General features: G+C 45.9%; 1 protein-coding gene across 4 annotated transcripts in view; it reads left to right on the top strand.

Annotated features, from left to right (window-relative positions):
* The first annotated feature begins 4,508 nt into the window (after window positions 1-4,508).
* The window catches only part of NBEA (neurobeachin), a 553,993-nt gene continuing 539,862 nt past the window's right edge, over window positions 4,509-18,639 (top strand). For 3 of the 4 annotated variants that reach the window (XM_018554206.1, XM_018554199.1, XM_018554191.1), the window contains exon 1: window positions 4,509-4,940. In XM_018554206.1, coding sequence (XP_018409708.1) covers window positions 4,734-4,940 — 207 coding nt within the window. In that variant the 5' untranslated portion in view covers window positions 4,509-4,733. Of the gene's footprint in view, window positions 4,951-18,639 lie in introns of all 4 variants that reach the window. The other variant, XM_018554181.1, reaches the window with a different exon arrangement.

Genomic DNA, 18,639 nt, shown 5'->3' with positions numbered 1-18,639 from the left:
CCTGATTGGGGAGCCGCGTAGCGGCGATCCGGGCTGGCTGGATCAGGCAGACGCGCCCTCTAAATCAGGCACTGTAAAGGGCCGCCCGCAGTGGCCTCGGAGGAGTGAACGGCCGCCCGATTACAGAGCCGGGTGCATGTGGCAGAGAGAGGGAGCCATTGCATCTGCGGCCAGGGGCTTCGTTTAGCGGGGGTCGGTGACGGCGCCCTCCCTCAGCCCTGCGCCTGAGGGAGGCTGGGAACAAATTACATTTATTTGAACCACAATTCTTATTGTGAACTAATACATTTGGTATAATTTAAAAAAAATTATTTCACATAAAATTTTAAAAAGTGTATTTTATGTGTAAAAAATGAAATACAATGAAATAAGACAAAAAAAAACCACTACTGTAAAACTTATAAACTGATTTAGAACATAGATAAATCAAACTTGATATAATGAATAAATAGTTTTATATATTTGTAGGACTACAATAATTACATACATGTTTCTGAAGACTGGTGTGCATTAATGATTTATATTTGCATAAAAAGATACAGTAAATAAACATTTTCAAGGAAAAATATTCAATCTATGTGCTAAATCTGAACCTTCAGCACCCTGTACTGTTTATAAAGATTCACCACACATTAATTTCATATCTACTGCTTATACACCCAAAAATTAATTCAACATTAAAGGGAGTGTATAGTTTTTTAATATATGTTATTTGTTATTTATTTTATTCAGGTCCACAAAATTCACAATGTATACAGTCATGGCCGAAAATATTGAAGTAATACACCAGTGGGAGAGTACGTAACCTATTTCTTCTATTAAGTTACAATTACGGTGTATCATGTTAACCAGTTTCCACAACCTCCCTCTCACTCTATAGAGAGTACAATTGTGGAACTGAAAACTGAATCACCATATCCTAAACAATCCGGTGGATACAAACTATTCACATTATATACTGGCCATACTCACCTCCGCAGCTGAGATCCTATAAAAATAAGATAACCTTGTTGCTCTGTTACAGGATGAATCCCAATAAGAGAAACCTCATGAAGATCTGAAAGTGACTAAAACTCCCCCCAGTACTGTGCCGACACTATTCCATTAAAAGAAACCCATACTGAGACGGTATGGAGACTGCCATTGCTAACCTCTACTTCTGAAAATACCAAAATTTGGGGGGCAATGACTGTCTGCATCAACCAATGATGGAGTGCAGCACTCCATCACAGCAAACACTGAATATTGAAACATCCCAAGTGAATGTGTTTTATAAATTAGGCTTAAAGTGATATTAAAGGCAAAAAATGTTTTCCCTCCCCCCATGTAAATGTTAGCACTTACCTTAAATGATGTCTCTTATTCTGGTCTTCCTCTTCTTTCCCCATGTTTTCATCTGTCCCTCCAGCGGTGTGACGTCACTCCGATCCAGCGCTGACTGCTCTGTCTCTCCGATCCAGCGGTGTCTGCAGGCGGGTGCACGCGTCCATAGACTTACCTTGCGTCTCTGCTCGTCTCCCGGCCGAGAATCGGAACTGCGCATGCGCCCGCCCCAAGATCCTTTGCGGCCGTACGAGCAGTTCCTGATTCTTGGCGCGGGAGCAAGCAGCGATAACGAGGTAAGTTTAAAATGATTTTAAGCTGTTTTTTTTTTTTTTTTTACACTTCTTGCCTATATCTACTGCTTGCTAGCGGTAGATATAAGCAAAAAAACCCGGAGGGTTTAGAACCCCTTTAACTCAGACAGGCGATCTGGGATAGTTTGCTGTGTCCAGAGGCGACTCTGGATACAGTTCCATTCTCTACTATGGCTGCATACAAACTGGCTGATTAGCTGCGTCCAGTAACTCCGCAGGAACGCCATCCCTGGATACAAAATGTCTGTATTTAGGGTCAGTCAGAAACTCTGTTTGCATGTAACTGCTCAGATTGATGGTGGCACCGACCATTGCTTTGTACAGAGTAAAAGCCTGACAGCTGCCACTGCTGGCCACAGCTATTCGCACACCTCGCACAATGTACACGCAGGCAGCTTTTAGCTCTGCCAGTCACAATCGCTTAATTCTCTCCTCCTGTCTGAATGGATTATTTCAATAGATGTCTGCAAGCCGAAAAACCAACTTAACACTGTGCCATCTGTAAATATGCTCATAAGTTGGAGGTTCAGTGAGTTTTTCTTTGTTACTTTCGCTCCTAAACTAAATTGGGCACTTAACCCTTGCAGCACAGGGATAGCCCCACTGCTAGGGTTAAGTTTTCTTCTGCCCAGAGTTCCTCTTTAACAATAATGTGTATTACAAAATGTAACAGTGGAAATTAGCCCCTGGGATTTTATTTTGCATTTTTAATTCTGTTCTCCTGTACATGGTAACACAAAAGGCTCAGAGAACACAAGAGACAGACCGAGCAATGATTCCTGGAAAAAGGGACAGCTGTGAACTGGGCATGGGATGCCCTATGACACAGACAGGTCCAGCGCTCCAACCTCCATGCTTCTCCATCCCTCCTCTCCATCCTCCAGCATCTCTCTCTTCTTTCCATCCTCTAGCATCCCTCCTCCCCATCCTACAGCATCTCTCGTCCCTATCCTCCAGCACCCATCCTCTCCATTCTCCAGCATCTCTCTCTTCTCTCCATCCTCTAGCATCCCTTCTCTCCATCCTCTAGCATCTCTCCTCTCCATTCTTCTGCATCCCTCCTCTCCATCCTCCAGCATCTCTCCAGCATCTCTCTCTTCTTTCCATCCTCTAGCATCCCTCCTCTACATCCTCTAGCATCCCTCTTCTCCATCTTCCAGCATCTCTCCTCTCCATCCTCTAGCATCTCTCCTCTCCATCTTCCCTCCTCTCCATCCTCTAGCATCTGTCTCTTTTTTTCCATTATCTAGCATCCCTGCTCCACATCCTCCAGCATCTCTCCTCTCCATCCTCCAGCATCCCTCCTCTCCAGCATCTCTCTCTTCTTTCCATCCTCTGGCATCCCTTCTCTCCATCCTCTAGCATTCCTCTTCTCCATCCTTCAACATCTCTCTTCTCCATTCTCCAGAAACCCTCCACTCTATCCTACAGTATCCCTTCTCTCCATCTTCCAGCATCCCTCCATCCATCCTCCAGCATCTCTCCTCTCCATCCTCCAGCATCCCTCCTCTCTGTCTTCCAGCATCTCTCCTATCCATCCTCTAGCATCCCTCCTCTCCATCCTCCAGCATCTCTCCTATCCATCCTCTAGCATCCCTCCTCTCCATCTTCCAGCATCTCTCCTCTCCATCCTCCAGCATCCCTCCTCTCCATCTTCCAGCATCTCTCTTCTCCATCCTCTAGCATCTTCCAGCATCTTTCCTCTCCGTCCTCCAGCATCCCTCCTTTCCATCTTCCAGCATCCCTCCTCTCTATTTCCCAGCAGCTCTCCTCTCCATCCTCTAGTATCCCTTCACTCCATCTTGCAGCATCTCTCCTATCCATCCTCTGGCATCCCTCCTCTCCATCTTCCGGCATCTCTCCTCTCCATCCTTCAACATCTCCCCTCTCCGTCCTCCAGTATCCCTTTCTCCATCCTCCAGCATCTTTCCTCCAGCATCCCTCCTCTTCATGCTCCAGCATCCCATTGTTTCATGTTCCAGCCTCTCTATTCGCCATAGTCCAGCATCTCTCCTCTCTAGCATCCCTGATTGTCATTCTCTAGCATCCCTGATTCTCATTCCCCAGCATCCCTCCTCTCTAGCATCCCTCATTCCCATCCCCCGGCATCCCTCCTCTCTAGCATCCCTCATTCTCATCCTCCGGCATCCCTCCTCTCTAGCATCCCTCATTCTCATCCTCCGGCATCCCTCCTCTCTAGCATCCCTCATTCTCATCCTCCGGCATCCCTCCTCTCTAGCATCCCTCATTCTCATCCTCCGGCATCCCTCCTCTCTAGCATCCCTCATTCTCATCCTCCTGCATCCCTCCTCTCTAGCATCCCTCATTGTCAGTCTCCAGCATCCCTCTATCATCAACATTATTCTCCATCATTAAGCCTCCCATCTCTCCAACCTCTAGCATCCCTCCTCCAGCATCCTTCCTCTCTGTCCTTCCTCTTCTCCATCCTCAAGCCTCTCTCTTCTCTCTATCCTCACTCCTCTACCTCATCCCATCTCTCCTTCCTCTGGCCTCTCCATCATCTCTCTTCTCCATTACCCTTCTCTCCATCATCCCTCTTCTCCATCCTCCCACCTCTCTATCCTCCAGCCTCTTCATCCTCCCTCCTTTCTATCCTTCATCTCGTCTCCATCCTCCCCTCCTCTCTCGTCTCCATCCTCCAGCGATGCTCTGGGTACCTGCACACCTGTCCATCCCTGGGGTCGCTAGGCGGGCTCGGCCCCGCCCCCGTGCAGCGCTGGCGCAGGCGCAGTTCACCGTACCGCAGGCAGGGGGCGTCAACATGGCGGAGGAGTAAGCGGTGTCTGATCAGCACAACAACGCCAGCCAGCTGCAGCCGCCATCCCGTTACCCGGCGACCGAGCGAGGAGGAGGCCGCTTATCAGCCAGTGCAACCCGGGGCTGTCAGGATGGTGATGGAGGGGGTCAGTGCCAGGATCTGTCATAACAGCCCGGGCAGTGTGGATTAGAAATAGGCTCGGACCCGCAGGTGTCTCTGTCCGCTCTGATCGCTGTGACTCAGCCCGTTATCTGGAGGATTCGTGCAGAAAGCAGCGCCTGTCCGTGCCGGAGGAGGAGGAGGGGGCCGTACGGACGATGATGGCCAGTGACAAGCCGCTGGCGGGTGCCGGCTGCCCGGATAGGGATGCCCCGGGTGGTTCGGGCTCCATGGTGCTGCCCAGCGGGGTGATCAACCCGTCTGTCCCCATCCGCAACATGAGGATGAAATTCGCCGTGCTCATCGGCCTCATCCAGGTCGGGGAAGTCAGTAACCGGGACATAGTGGAGACCGTGCTCAACCTGGTAAGCCGCTGTCTGTGTCATGGGACCGGCTGGGGGGTTCTACCTTGTGTGCCTATAGATCGGGCTCTGCGTTTGCTTATAGATACTGCAGGCAGTGTGTGCCTGTAGATCGGGGTCCCTTCTTTGGGGAGCAGGTTCTTTTTGTGCCTATAGATCGGGGTCTGCGTGTACCTATAGATACCGCAGGCAATGTGTGCCTATAGATCGGGGTCCCTTCCTTGGGGAGGAGGTTCTTCCTTGTGTGCTTATAGATCGGGGTCTGTGTGTGCCTATAGATCGGGGTCCCTTCCTTGGGGAGGAGGTTCTTCCTTGTGTGCTTATAGATTGGGGTCTGCGTGTACCTATAGATACCGCAGGCAGTGTGTGCCTATAGATCGGGGTCCCTTCCTTGGGGAGGAGGTTCTTCCTTGTGTGCCTATAGATCGGGGTCTGCGTGTACCTATAGATCGGGGTCCCTTCCTTGGGGAGGATGTTTTGCCTAGTGTGCCTATAGATACCACAGACAGTGTGGGCCTATAGATCGGAGACTCTCGGGGGTGAGGTGTTCTACCTTGTGTACCTGTAGATCAGGGACCCTCGGGGGCTGGGGCTACATTGTGTGTCTATAGATCAGGTATCTGCGTGTTGCTATAAATCCCACAGGCAGTGTGTGCCTATAGATCGGGGGCTGGGGTGGGGTGTTTTACCTTGTGTGCCTATGGATTGGGGTCCTTCCCAGGGGGGGGGGGGGGGTGAGGGTCTACCTTGTGTGCCTATAGATGAGGTTCCCTCTTATGGGGGTGGTTCTCCCCTGTGTGCCTTTTAGATTGGGCTCTTTCTAGGGGGGCGTTGCTACCTTCTGTGCCTATAGATTAGGATTCCTCCAAGGGGTGCTGTGTGACAATAGAGGGGGTGAGCGTTAGTCTTTGAGCCTGTAGATAAGGGTCTCTCCCAGGGACCAGTGCCTATAGATCGGGGACTCCTGGGGGTGAGGTGTTCTACCTTGTGTACCTGTAGATCAGGGACCCTCGGGGGCTGGGGCTACATTGTGTGCCTATAGATCGGTGTCTGCGTGTTCCTATAAATCCCACAGGCAGTGTGTGCCTATAGATCGGGGGCTGGGGTGGGGTGTTTTACCTTGTGTGCCTATAGATTGGGGTCCTTCCCAGGGGGGGGGGGGGGGGGGGGGGTGAGGGTCTACCTTGTGAGCCTATAGGTGGGGGTCCCTCTTCTGGGGGTTGTTCTCCCCTGTGTGCCTTTTAGATTGGGCTCTTTTAGGGGGCGTTGCCACCTTCTGTGCCTATAGATCAGGATTCTTCCAAGGGGTGCTGTGTGACAATAGAGGGGGTGAGCTTTAGTCTTTGAGCCTGTAGATAAGGGTCCCTCCCAGGGGGCTGTACCTTGAGCACCCATAGATTAGGGTCCCTCCCAGGGGGCAGTACTTTGAGTGCCCCTAGATGCGGATCCCTCCCAGGGGGCTGTACCTTGAGCGCCTGTAGATTGGGGTCCCTCCCAGGGGGCTGTACCTTGAGCGCCAATAGATTGAGGTCCCTCCCAGGGGGCTGTAACTTGAGCTCCTATAGAATAGGGTTCCTCTTAGGGGGCTGTACCTTGAGTGCCTATAGCTTAGGGTTCCTCCTTTTGTGCCTATAAATTAGGATCCCTCCTCAGGAAACTCTACCTTGGGTGCCTATAGATAATTTCTAGGGATGGCATCTGTGCCAATGGGGCTCTACCTTCACTACCTATAGATCAGGGGCCCTCCTATGGAGCTGTACCTTGAGTGCCTATAAATCAGGGTCCTTCCGCCTTTTAGATTAGATTAGCATCTCTCACCAGGGGACTTTACCTTGTGTGCCTATAAATTGTGGTCCTTCCTAGGGATAATATCTGTGCCAGCAGCACTCTGCCTTGAGTGACTACAGACCAGTGTCCCTCCCAGGATCAGGTGGTGGAATCCCAGGGCTGGCATCTGTGCCAGGCTGCTGTACATAGGCCATGTGCTGTGGATGGGGCTGTATTGGTAGATGCCCCATGCCCTCCTACCACCTCTACGCTGAGTGTTCTATGAGAAGTGCTTTGCAGCTTTGTAAACCCATCAGGGGTAACCCTGGCATTCATACAGGCTGCCCTGTATGGCCCTTTCTTTGCTGGGTGCTTGCTTTCTTCATTCCCCATCTGGGGACTTGTACTGTTGGATTTGGATTGCTGATTTGCAGCTCCCGTTGTTAGTAAAAGATTAAAGATAGCACCTTGCGGGCTGCATTGTTCATGAATGGCCTGTGTCCTGTAGATCACGCTGCTCTCCCCCCACCCTTCCAGAAGGTGACAACTGATCAGGGCAATCCTATTGGTATACATAATGCACAATTGCAGCTCCTTTGGTCAGTAAAGGGTTAAAGTTGGCACCTTGTGGGCTGCATTGGCTATGAATGGCCTGTGTTCCATAGATCACGCTAATGAATGGCCTGTGTTCTATAGATCACGCTGACGGCCTGAACCCCCTCCCCCCTCATTCCCTCCAAGCAGGTGACAGCTGATCTGGGGAATCCTGTGCTCTCGCCTTAACATTGCACTGCACAGCAGCACACCACCCGATTTAATCAGGGGTTAAATCCAGCATCCTCAAGGGTGCAGTTGCTGCGAACGGCCCATATGCCGTGGTATTAAATGTCTTGGAAGCTATGTGCAGCTTCTCTCCCCTTCCACGTCTTTAAATATATGTTGTATTCTTGCAAGTTGAAGGAGACCCCGGAGGATCAATGCAGCGCCGTGACTCCGCTCACCTCCCTGGGAGTGGAAGGGTTAATTGCGGCTCGTGTGTCTGATCATGCATCTGATTATCCCTGAAGATTAGGCATCAGGGTGCATGGAAACCTGTGCTTGACATTACTTGTGTCATGCACATATACACAGCCGTGCCTTCCACATCTCGCATATTGCATGACACAGGCTTGGATTCATCCCAACCTTAAATTGTCATTCTAGAAGGGGAACGGTCAGGCCAGGCGCGGTGACGAGGCTGCACGTAGGCCGGTCTCTCCTCTCTTCATCTTATTAAACAGAAAAACATTTTTTACGTGTCCATCCATTTCCTGCCTATATGAACTTTAGAATGGTATGCGTGCATGGCTAGCGGTATATTGCCCAGAAGGCTATGTCGTAGTCACTTCTCATCGGTCTGCAGGCCCATTATTGTATTGCAGTGATTTTGTACCCCTTATAAAGGGGAGGTCTTAGCAAAATGTAAGTATCCTATGTAGCAACGGTAGACAACCTTGGAACTACAAGTCCCATGAGGTATTGCAAGGCCGACCGCATTAGAAGAGCCAGGTCATTATCTGCATGGAGTTTGCTTGTTCTCCCTGTGCTTGTGTGGGTTTCTTCCAGGTACACCGGTTTCCTTCCACACTCCAAAGACATGCTGGAAGGTTAATTGTCTCCTGGCTAAATTGGCCCTGTATGTATGAATGTGTGATAGGGACCTTAGATTGTAAGCTCCTTGGGGGCAGTGAATATAACGCGCTGTGTAAAATTGTTGGCGCCATAGAAATACCAATAAATAATAAGAGGCAAAGTAATGATGGGATTTGTAGTTTCACCACAGCTGGAGTCATGAGGTTGCCTACCCCTGCTATATAGAATAAAATGTATGTATTTGAGTTCTTACTGAGGTTGTGAATGGCGAAGCAAATAAAAAGGATACCAATGCAGGTTTATTCAGCATCAGTGGGTTTAAAGCAAATTGATAAGGGCACATCGTTCCAGTGCTTTTCCCTTCGGAATAGTGTGCATACATGCTTTCCATACATGTGCATGCATGCTTTCCATACATGCTTTCCATACATGTGCATGCGTGCTTTCCATACATGTGCTTTCCATACATGTGCTTTCCATACATGTGCTTTCCATACATGTGCATGCGTGTTTTCAATACATGTGCATTTACTATACACGTGCATACTTACCATACATATATGTGCATATATACTTACCAAACATATATGTGCATACATACATAGTTACCATACATATGTGCATACATACATGTGCATACTTACCATACATGTGCATACATACCTACCATACATATATATGCACACATACTTACCATACATACATGCCACTTTTATATGTTGCCCAGAAGGCCTCGCCGTGGGTCACTTCATCGGTGTGTGGCTCTTTTATTGTGGGGATTTTGCAGAAGTAAAAATGCACAGCATTTCATTAAGTATGCTATATAGCAGGGGTAGGCTGCCTCGGCCCTCCAGCTCTGGTGAAACTACAAATCCCAGCATGCCTGTGCCCCTGGGAGTCATGCCTGTGGCTGTCAATCTTGCAATGCCTCATGGAACTTTTAGTTCCACAACAGCTGTAGTGCTAAGGTTGCCTGTCCCTGCTATGTAAAAGAAAAGCTGATTGTTTGAGGTTGTGGATGGTAAAGCATTAATAGGTAAGGCATGCAGGATTATTATTAGACACCGGTGGATTTAAAGTAAATTGATAAGGACACATAATTGCGCTTTACAATGCTTTATAATGTGTAAATGTTGCACAGGCCTCGTCGTAGGTCACTTTGCATTGGCGTGCAGCCCCTTTATTGTATTGCAGTGGTTTCATAGACCTCTTATGAGGGGGAGTGTTCAGCGTTTTCATTTAGTATGGTATATAGAACATACAGCCTTATATGTCTGAGGTAACGTTGGTATTTACTTGAGGTTACACCGACTGACTGAGGTGTGTTTAAAACGTTCCGATTGCAGTTTTAATAGTAGACAGCGGTGGCGGGTTTAAAGCAAATTGATGAAGGCACTTAATTCCGGTGTTCTCCGCCTGCTGCCACAATCCCAGATACGGTCCCTTTGAGGCACTGTGACCTCGTCTCCCTTCCCCCCCATTGACACCACAGAATTGCTGAATGTAGAGCCTCCTGTGACACGATGCTTCCAATTCATGAGGTGCAGGATAAACCACGTTTTAGGAGCCGGGGCACCAAACGCTGACTCATTTGTTTCCTTTTATTGTGCTGACAAATAGATTTCACTGCCACTGATTATACTGTATCATGGTTTGTCTTCTGCAACACAGGGCAGCATTACAGTAATCCTTACAGCCAAGGTTTTAAAACTGCTTCATTAGTACAGCCTTAGGAATCAAGTAGCACACAATTGTAACTAATGGATTAATGCACACAGCCATGAAACGCTGACTGTCCCCCCTCCCCCCAGTCTGTGCATTTCAGAGCTATCACATTGGGCCCCGGTAGGGTGTGATGGACGGATGGGGGAAGAGTTCATGCTTGGAGCATCTTGTCATCTTTAGTAAGGTGTTGTGGAGGCAGCAGCCCGCTTCCGTCTGTTCTCTGCTTATTTGCATTTGACCTAGCGCATACAGCAAGAAACTGCCGCAGCACAGAAGTTCACCATTGTTTTAATATTTATGGCTTGCTTGGGTGCTTAATATATGTCGTGTTGTGGGTATCTTAATGACATGCCAGGTTCAGAACAATATGGCTCATTTCTATACATTGATATCGATTTCTATTTCTATACATCAATATCTATTTCTATAAATCTATTTCTATTTCTATTTCTATACATCAATATCGATACCTCGATTTCTATTTCTATACCTTGATTTCTGTTGAAGGACTTTGCTTATTCTGTGGCATCTTGTATTGTGTATGAAAACATTCCAATATTTACCAAATATGTGTTTCTTAGGATGCCAATGTACTGAAAATGGCCTTCTAGTGAAATGTACCTTTGCTAGTTTTCAATTTCAGTAAATGTTTATTAGGTTTTAAAGAAAACAAAGACATTCAAGGGGAAAAAATAATACACATACATTTCCCCACGAGAAGCCAAGGAACAGCTAAGATATAAGCAAAACCAAAACCAAAGTAGAGACTACTTCAATAACATAACAAATCTTTGTGATAATATATCAAACCACCAATACATAATATTATGGAAATTACGGTAGTTCGCATTTGAGGGGGGTCAGTCTGATGGCATTATCCCTAGATCAGCCTACCACCTGAAAAGAGAGGTAGATAAACAAAATGAAGCCAAGAAAAGACCAGTAAACCTGAGAAGAGAAAAGCAAGAGAAGTCAGGGAGAACACAAGAAGCACGAAAAAGGAAAAGAGAAAAGAAAGAAGGAAAGGAAAAGAGGAGCAGAAACTGGGGGATACCCCAGAATGAGGATCAGGAATTGAAGGGAAGGATGGGCGTATTGGATCATACCTTGCTAGTTTTCAATCAAACACATGCTGTATGTCACCAGCACACCCTGAATCCCTAACATGGTTACATAGTATATGAAAAAGGTTGAAAAAAGAGACATCTATCCAGCCCAACTTCCGTGTGTGTCAGTTTGAGTCATCCGAAACTTTACACATTCCATTGAGGAAGCCATCTAGAAGTATTATGAAGCCATCAACAGTGGGGCACCAACTAACGATTATTTTTATAATCTATTAGTTGGCCGATTAATCGGATTAAAAAAAAATTAAATACCACCCTTATGTCAAATAAAATACACAAATTAGGTTTTACGTACATAGTATACTTGAGAAAAAAAACTGCATGCACAATTTTTTGCAATCACACTTTTTTTTATTTTCTGCACAACAAGCACTCAATGAACAGGAAGCAAGGATTACAGAGGCCTCCTGTTCATTCATAAATAGTATCTGTTTACTATGACCACAGTCATGAATGAACAGGAAGTTAAGGAACTATGTCCTCCGTTATTTACAAACATCGTACTGATCGCTGTCATATTTGAATATTACAGGGGAAATATTTGTTGATCGTCCCGCAGTTCTCCTCCTCGCACTACCACCGACGGCTTTCTCCTCCCTTCGCTGGCAGGAGGATCAGCTCTGTGTCCCCTCTGACCCCCGCAGCCTCTGCCAATACAGGCCGGGAGAACAGTGGGGATCAGAAGGAACACAGACCGCAGCATGCAGAGGGCTCCCAGCGGGCAGGAGAAAGCTGCAGAGGGGTTTGGGGAGGTTTGGTGGATCTCTCCTCACTGCTGGGCACTGGCTGCAGGGGACTGTGTCCCCTCCGATTCCCACTGGGAGCAGTGCGGGGGCGAGAACTAGTTGACCTAGACCATCTAATCAATAATGAGAATAGTTGACAACTATTCTCATCGATTTCTATCGATAAATCAATTGGTTGGTTGCAGCCCTAACCCACTCCCATCTGATAATACTACTCGGGGCACGGTGCTTCACATTTTTGCTGCTCTGACTGTAAAGAACTCCCTGTGCTATTTCAGATTGAACCGCCTTTTCTCTAACCTAAAATTTTGGCTTCCTGTCCCAACATTGGACTTTGGATCTATTCATGTTACCATCACTACGGTCATCATTGATTAATTTGTAATAGAGATCATGTCTCCTCTTAAAGCATGACTCCACTTTTTTTGCCTTGTTCTTGTTAAACCCATATTCAGGATGTAATAGGAAACATGGTTACATCCTCAGCCCCACAACGCCCTCCACTTGACTGAATTGTTGGGTTCTTCTCTCTGCAGGCTTCTGTCATTTTCTAAATTTGGCCATGCCAATCATTTACACATCCATTCACAGGTTCTGTCATTGGAGAGACTTCAAGTCCCGTCTGCCATTGTGTAGTTCTCAGCGGAGTGCAGTGGAGATGTCTTGTAGTCCATTGATTCTTCCTCCCCTCCCTTAACTAAAAGTCCATACCTTGGTATGGACCAGGGGCTGGGAAGTAGGGTTTGCAGGAGCCAGAGCATTGCACTCATAATCCACTGATCACCGTTGCAATGCTTTGCAGGCTCAAATAAAAAAAGATAAATACACCTTTTAGTACTTTTACTAACGTGTGTGCATTTATTCATTTTTTGGGAAAAGCTGGACTATGCCTTTTAAATGACTTCTCTCGAAGGTGGATAAGTCATGCATGGAATGGTTCCTCATAGCTGATGTCTTCCAGCCCCCTTGCTCATTTTGATGTGATCGCGTCTCAGTCATTGTCAGTGCAACGTTACGAGGCCACGCAGAACCCCATTTGTCAGGAATGTGATAATCCTCTCTTTGGCGTATGTGTATTAGTTTGTGCCAATACCAGTTAACCAGTTGGCTGTTCTATTGCCCTCCCCGCTGCACTCTAGGCCTTGTCCAGGAACGCGTGCACTGGGATTATGTATTACGTGATTTTTCTGGTTTTCAATGGCGCATGTTGAAGCTAGGAGTTCCGGAACCTGAGATTATGAATCGCTTATTAGCATGAGCGTTACCCCTTGATGACTAATGCCGCAGCAGAAAATCATTCATTATAATGCGTTACATTCAGGGATTTCCAACAGTAGATTTATGCAGAGCTGCCACGTGATTACAATGTCACGTGTAGCTGATTTATTGAAGATTTGTTCCCTAATGCTGCCCCCAGGTCCCACCGACAATTTGTGATTTGTCCACACGCTATTTTCACTTTTCTGGGACATGAACCTGATGATATCTCTGGTCCACTGCAAAGCATAAACTGGCCATACACTAATAGGTTTCTTTCATTAAGTCTGCCGGCTGAACGGTAAAAATCAGATTCCTCCATCCATGCTAAACAGCATGCATGGATAAATCTCCCGCTGCGGCTGTTGTATTCTGACAGCTGATGCTTGTTTCTGCCAAAATGCATGAACAGTGACTGCAACTGACGTGCTGCAGTCACTGTTCAGACAACATTTTTTAACACTGGCTCCTTCAAAAATAGATGATTGAATAATCGCTTTTTGACATGCCATCAGGCCCACCCACTGTAAGAATTTCAGACGATTGCTGTGAACCATGGATGGATGAATCTCCTGCTGTGGCTGTTGTATTCTTTCAGCCAGCGCATGTCCCTGTCAGAAAACATGAATTGTGACTGCAGCTGATTTGCTACAGTCGCTGTTCAGCCAACATTTTCAAACTGGCTGCTTCAACAATAATTAAAGTGACATTAAAGTAAAACATTTTTCCCCTCCCCCCAATGTTAATGAAAGCACTTACATTAGGGTTAGATGTTTCTTAATCCGATCTTCTACTTCTTTCCTGTCCTTTTCATCTGTCCCTCCAGCGCTGCGGCGGGTCTCTGAGCTTGCTGGCACTTCCTGTCCCACGGTGTCTGCATGCGGGTGCACGCGTCCATAGACTTACCTTGTGTCTCTCCTCGCGTCCCGGCCGAAAATGTGAACTGTGCATGCGCCTGCCCCAGGATGCATTTCGGCCGCCCGAGGATCTTCATGTTTTCAAACAGGAGCGTGCGGGGAAGATGCAGGTGAGTATTAACCTCTGTTAAAGCGTTTTTGTTTGTTTTTTTACACTTTTTGCAAAGATCTTCTGCTTGCTAGCAGTAGATCTATGCAAAAAAACGGAGGCTTTAATTATCCTTTAATTGAGTGAATGACTTTTGTTGAGCAGGCAGAGTCACCCACTGTAAGAATTTTGTCCGATTCCTAGAAATCAGCTGACATTCTTACTGTCTGTGGCCAGCCATACTATTGGTGGGACTTTTTTTCTGCAGGCGTAGGATTGATAATTTCTGGCTAGTTCCTTTTGGGTTACAAGCCTTTGCCATTTGACTTATTGAATGATAAGTGCATGTGTGCACATTCTTCAGTTCCCAATGCAATCATATCATGGACGCCCCCAGACTTACCAGCATACTTGTGCTGTTTCCATTGACTGTAAGTGACACATTTGATAAAATAACCATACAGTCTGCCCACAACAAAAGCGCCATTCAAAGCATACCTGTCCTCTGATGTAGATACCGAATAATGTAGAATAAGTGGAAGTACATTGTCAAATAAATGCCTTCTACTGTCAATAAGCCTAACCAGATTTGTGCACCTTATCATTGTCAATTGCATTATATTTGTATTTGTTTTTTTATTGCTTTTAAGTTGCGTCTGTAGAACAAGCCAGCTTTTCTTCACATGTGTGCAAGGGCAGGCATTGTAAGCCAACGCTATCTTGTCAGACTTCTAGTTGTTGCAATAAATGATTTTCTCCCCCTGACATGCGCTAGTAATTGGAATGTATCTGCTGTCCGCATGTATTGAATATGCATTGTGTGTTGCCTGTCCAATGAGAGACGTGATGCTTTTATCAGCAGGAAGCTAATCAGTCTGGAGAGCAGCTGCAGTAGCAATGCATTCTGGTCAGGATGCTGCTACACAATGACGCAAGGAAATAAACGAATCTATTTTATGGTACCTTTTAGTTGGAAACAGAACAGACTGCTCGTGTGGCTGAGCGTTCGCAAACAGCCAGAGCCCATTATTCGCCACGTGCCTAAATTGGACATTGCTTTGATCCGATGGGTTGTTCCAAACGTTTGATTGTGTTTTATACCAAATCAATCTTCAGAGTATCGCATTGTAGTTTTTCAAGGCTGTCTGTTGTCCTCTGTACCTGCAGTGCCTTTAGTAATCTTATAAAGGCTTGGTATGAATACAGACATTGCAGTGTGATGGCATTAAAGATGAACCCCAGGAAATGTGACAATCCAAGCACTGCAAGGGTTAACTGCTTGTTTTGGTCTATGGGCTAAAATAAAGAAAATATATCCGCCTGATTCTTGATCCTGCGATGTTGAGCGCTCACCTCGCTCCCCGTCAGCTTTGGCGCTGGAATATCCCCCGGGCATCTTCACGTCTAATGCAGCTGTATTGAATAGGATGATGTCACGAGTCCTTAGACCCCACCAGAGCCCAGGGAAGAAGAGGCTGCGGGGACTGCTCCAGCAGCCAAGCAGGGCTGAGAATCGGGGGAATATATGTAAGCCCCTAGACCAAATTGAGCAGTTAACCCTTGCAGTGTGCACTGCAAGGGTTAATTTTTAGATTTCCTGTAGGTCTTCTTTACAGAATGACAAAATTTGACTTGCTGCATGACATCCAAGTCAGATCTGCAGAAATAGAGATGAACACTTCTCGTAAAGGCTAGGTTCACACCTAGGCGATTTATCGCGCAAAAAACAGATTGCCTTTGAAGTCAATTGGGCCTGTTCACACCTTTTGCGTTGCGTCGCTTGGCTGAAATCGCCTGTTGCGCAAAAAGGTGCAGGAGCTACTTTCGGCCAGTCGTCGTCCCGTAGACATCTCTATGCACTGAAAACAGAGCATCGGCTCAATCGGCCTTAATAGTGTATGTAAACTAGGGAGCGTAGGGAACGGCTAAAACCCCTGCCAGGTTAATTTTTGCTGTCTGTGCACCATTGGGGAAATTTCCCTTCCCTTCCTGTGAGACACAACAGGAAGTTAGAGGAAATCTCACAAAGTGAGAGGAATCCCCCTCCTATGTAAGATGTCCTCTGAACAGGTGTCTTTGCTCTCACCTCTTGTTTTGGGGACAACTCTAAAATTTGGGAATTCCCCCCCACTTTCTTGGTAACAATGGTATCCAATGCAAATAGAGGGGTGAATCTACCCAATGGGACACAGGCAGCAAGAAATGTGACTGATAGTCTAAGGTCTTGTTCACATGGGGAGATCTGGGATTCTTGTGGCACAAATGCCAGGTGTCCCATTCAGATGCAGCCGATGTACCCATTCAAGTAAATGTTGAAGTGACAGCGGCCACATCTGTAAGCCTCAGTCTGCATGCAATCGTATATGATACAGTGCACTTTGGAATAGATGACTGTCCTGGCCATCTCTCCTGCAGTCAAAATGTTCCAGTCATGGCCATCTCTCCTTGTCACACTGCTCTGACCACAGCCATTAGGCCCTTCTTCTCCGACTCTCACAGCAGCAGCCTTTAGGGGTCACCAGTATAAGTAGGCTTGTTCATGTTCAGACACCAATCTATGAATTGGTTTGAAGGTAAACAAAGCTATATATATGCATGCAAATGATGTGGTGACCCATCACTGTACTCCAAAGATCAGTACTATGAATGGATGTTTGTTTACAAACACAAATCCTCTAATGTAAAAATAGATAAAATGTAAAAGAAAAAAAAACACATGTCCTTCCAATATTTTGAATACACAACAATGTTCAATTAGAGACATCTGCAACACAACCTCGTGCCCAGTGTTGACAACGTTTTCCATCGTCGATTTTAATCGACTTAATCGAATAACTGTTGCAGCTCTAGTTAAAACCACAAAAGTGGATTTTCTCAATCCCTTTTTTTCCTTATTTATTTGCTATCTCTAATAAAAAAGAAACACATTAGATAAAAAAAAACGACACATTATTTTAAAAACACACAGCAGGGCATTTTTTTTTCTCCAACTGCAAGCAGTATACAGCAACTGAAGTGGTGCTATTATTTTCTTAAATATACTGCTTGGCACCTTTTGAAAAAAAAACAGCTTTTGCTGCAATACTCGCCTTGTTCAAGCGTTGGTTTTATCCAAAATAACGATAGTACACTTTTAATAGCTTATTATTGTCATCCTTTATGATTAACAACAGCAAATATACAAAAAAATCTATTGTGCGGCCCTCCAGCCATGGTCTATATTGAAGTTGGGTAAATAGATACCAAACAATGTCAAACCTTTAAACATATCCCCATCTTAAAAAAAAAAAAACAATAAAAAAAATAACCTTAGATCACCCATAATCCCCCTTCCTGGCTGGCTTTACAAACATTCAGCTCCTTTACAAGTAAGGAAGGGGAGCTTCCTCCTTTGTGAATGGGCTGAATGTTTGTAAATAATACTAGTAATGGCTGTGATTGGGTCGAAACGATCACAAGGTACAGCGACACTCTGGCTCTGTACCTTGTGACTGGGATCTGAGCTGTCTAATTATGACGTGCCCTTTATAAATTGCACTCCAGAAATGCATGTCCACCTCCTTGCTGTTTTTTAACAATACGGCGGTGGAAAACAAAACCATCTGTGTAAAAAGTGAAGGGGGGGAAAGGTGGCTTAAAAGAACAAAGGTATTCTATCATGTATTTTTGCAAAAATAAAATAAAGTGATGGCATTAAGACTCATAGGTGAATGCTTGATACCAGGCAGGTGTGAATGTCAGCTCTAAGCTCCCTGCACAGTTTGTCTGGTAATTCTAAAGCTTTCCTTTTTAATTATTTCCACAAAGGGAACTATAGTGGTGGCGGTCACAGTGAGGGTCAGCTCCAGTCAGCTGTTAATGTAATGTCTACTGCAGAATTTTTATTTATTTCTCCATCGCAAACCTTTTATATTATACGGCCCTTTTATGTATACTGGTTCTTATTGACGACGGCATAGCTTTTGTCCTATGATGTTGCCTTTATATAACATGGTAACCCTAATCTTCTGAAATATACAATGAGCTTGATAGAGCAGCTCAGGGAGTGAGTCAGCAAGTTGATTGAAGTTGTTGACTTGTTGTCATTCCTTTTCAGCTAATAATAACTTGGTCAGCTTCCAAAAAAATAAATCAAATAAAACGAATTGCTATGTTGTAATCAGTTCATAATGGGCTTAAAGTGAATGTACAGTTTTTTGTGAGATCAGCTATAATTGTTACATCAATATGCGCTAATCCTAAAGCTGAACCCTGGGAAATAACAATTTTTGTACATTTAGCCCTCATTCACATGACTAACAGCCGGCTCGTACAGTTCCATGCGGCGTGCATGGCCGTATCGGGCCGCTCCCGGGAAGGACAAGTGCTGCGTGTGATTTGTACGCAGCCCCTGTCCTTCTCTATGGGAGTATGCGGCCATATGCCGCCCTACACTTACCCGAC

This window comes from Nanorana parkeri, unplaced genomic scaffold, assembly GCF_000935625.1.
Source record: "Nanorana parkeri isolate BGI_ZX_2015 unplaced genomic scaffold, ASM93562v1 scaffold8, whole genome shotgun sequence".
In the NCBI taxonomy this organism is placed as follows: domain Eukaryota; kingdom Metazoa; phylum Chordata; class Amphibia; order Anura; family Dicroglossidae; genus Nanorana; species Nanorana parkeri.
This window is presented reverse-complemented; position numbering and strand designations above follow the sequence as displayed.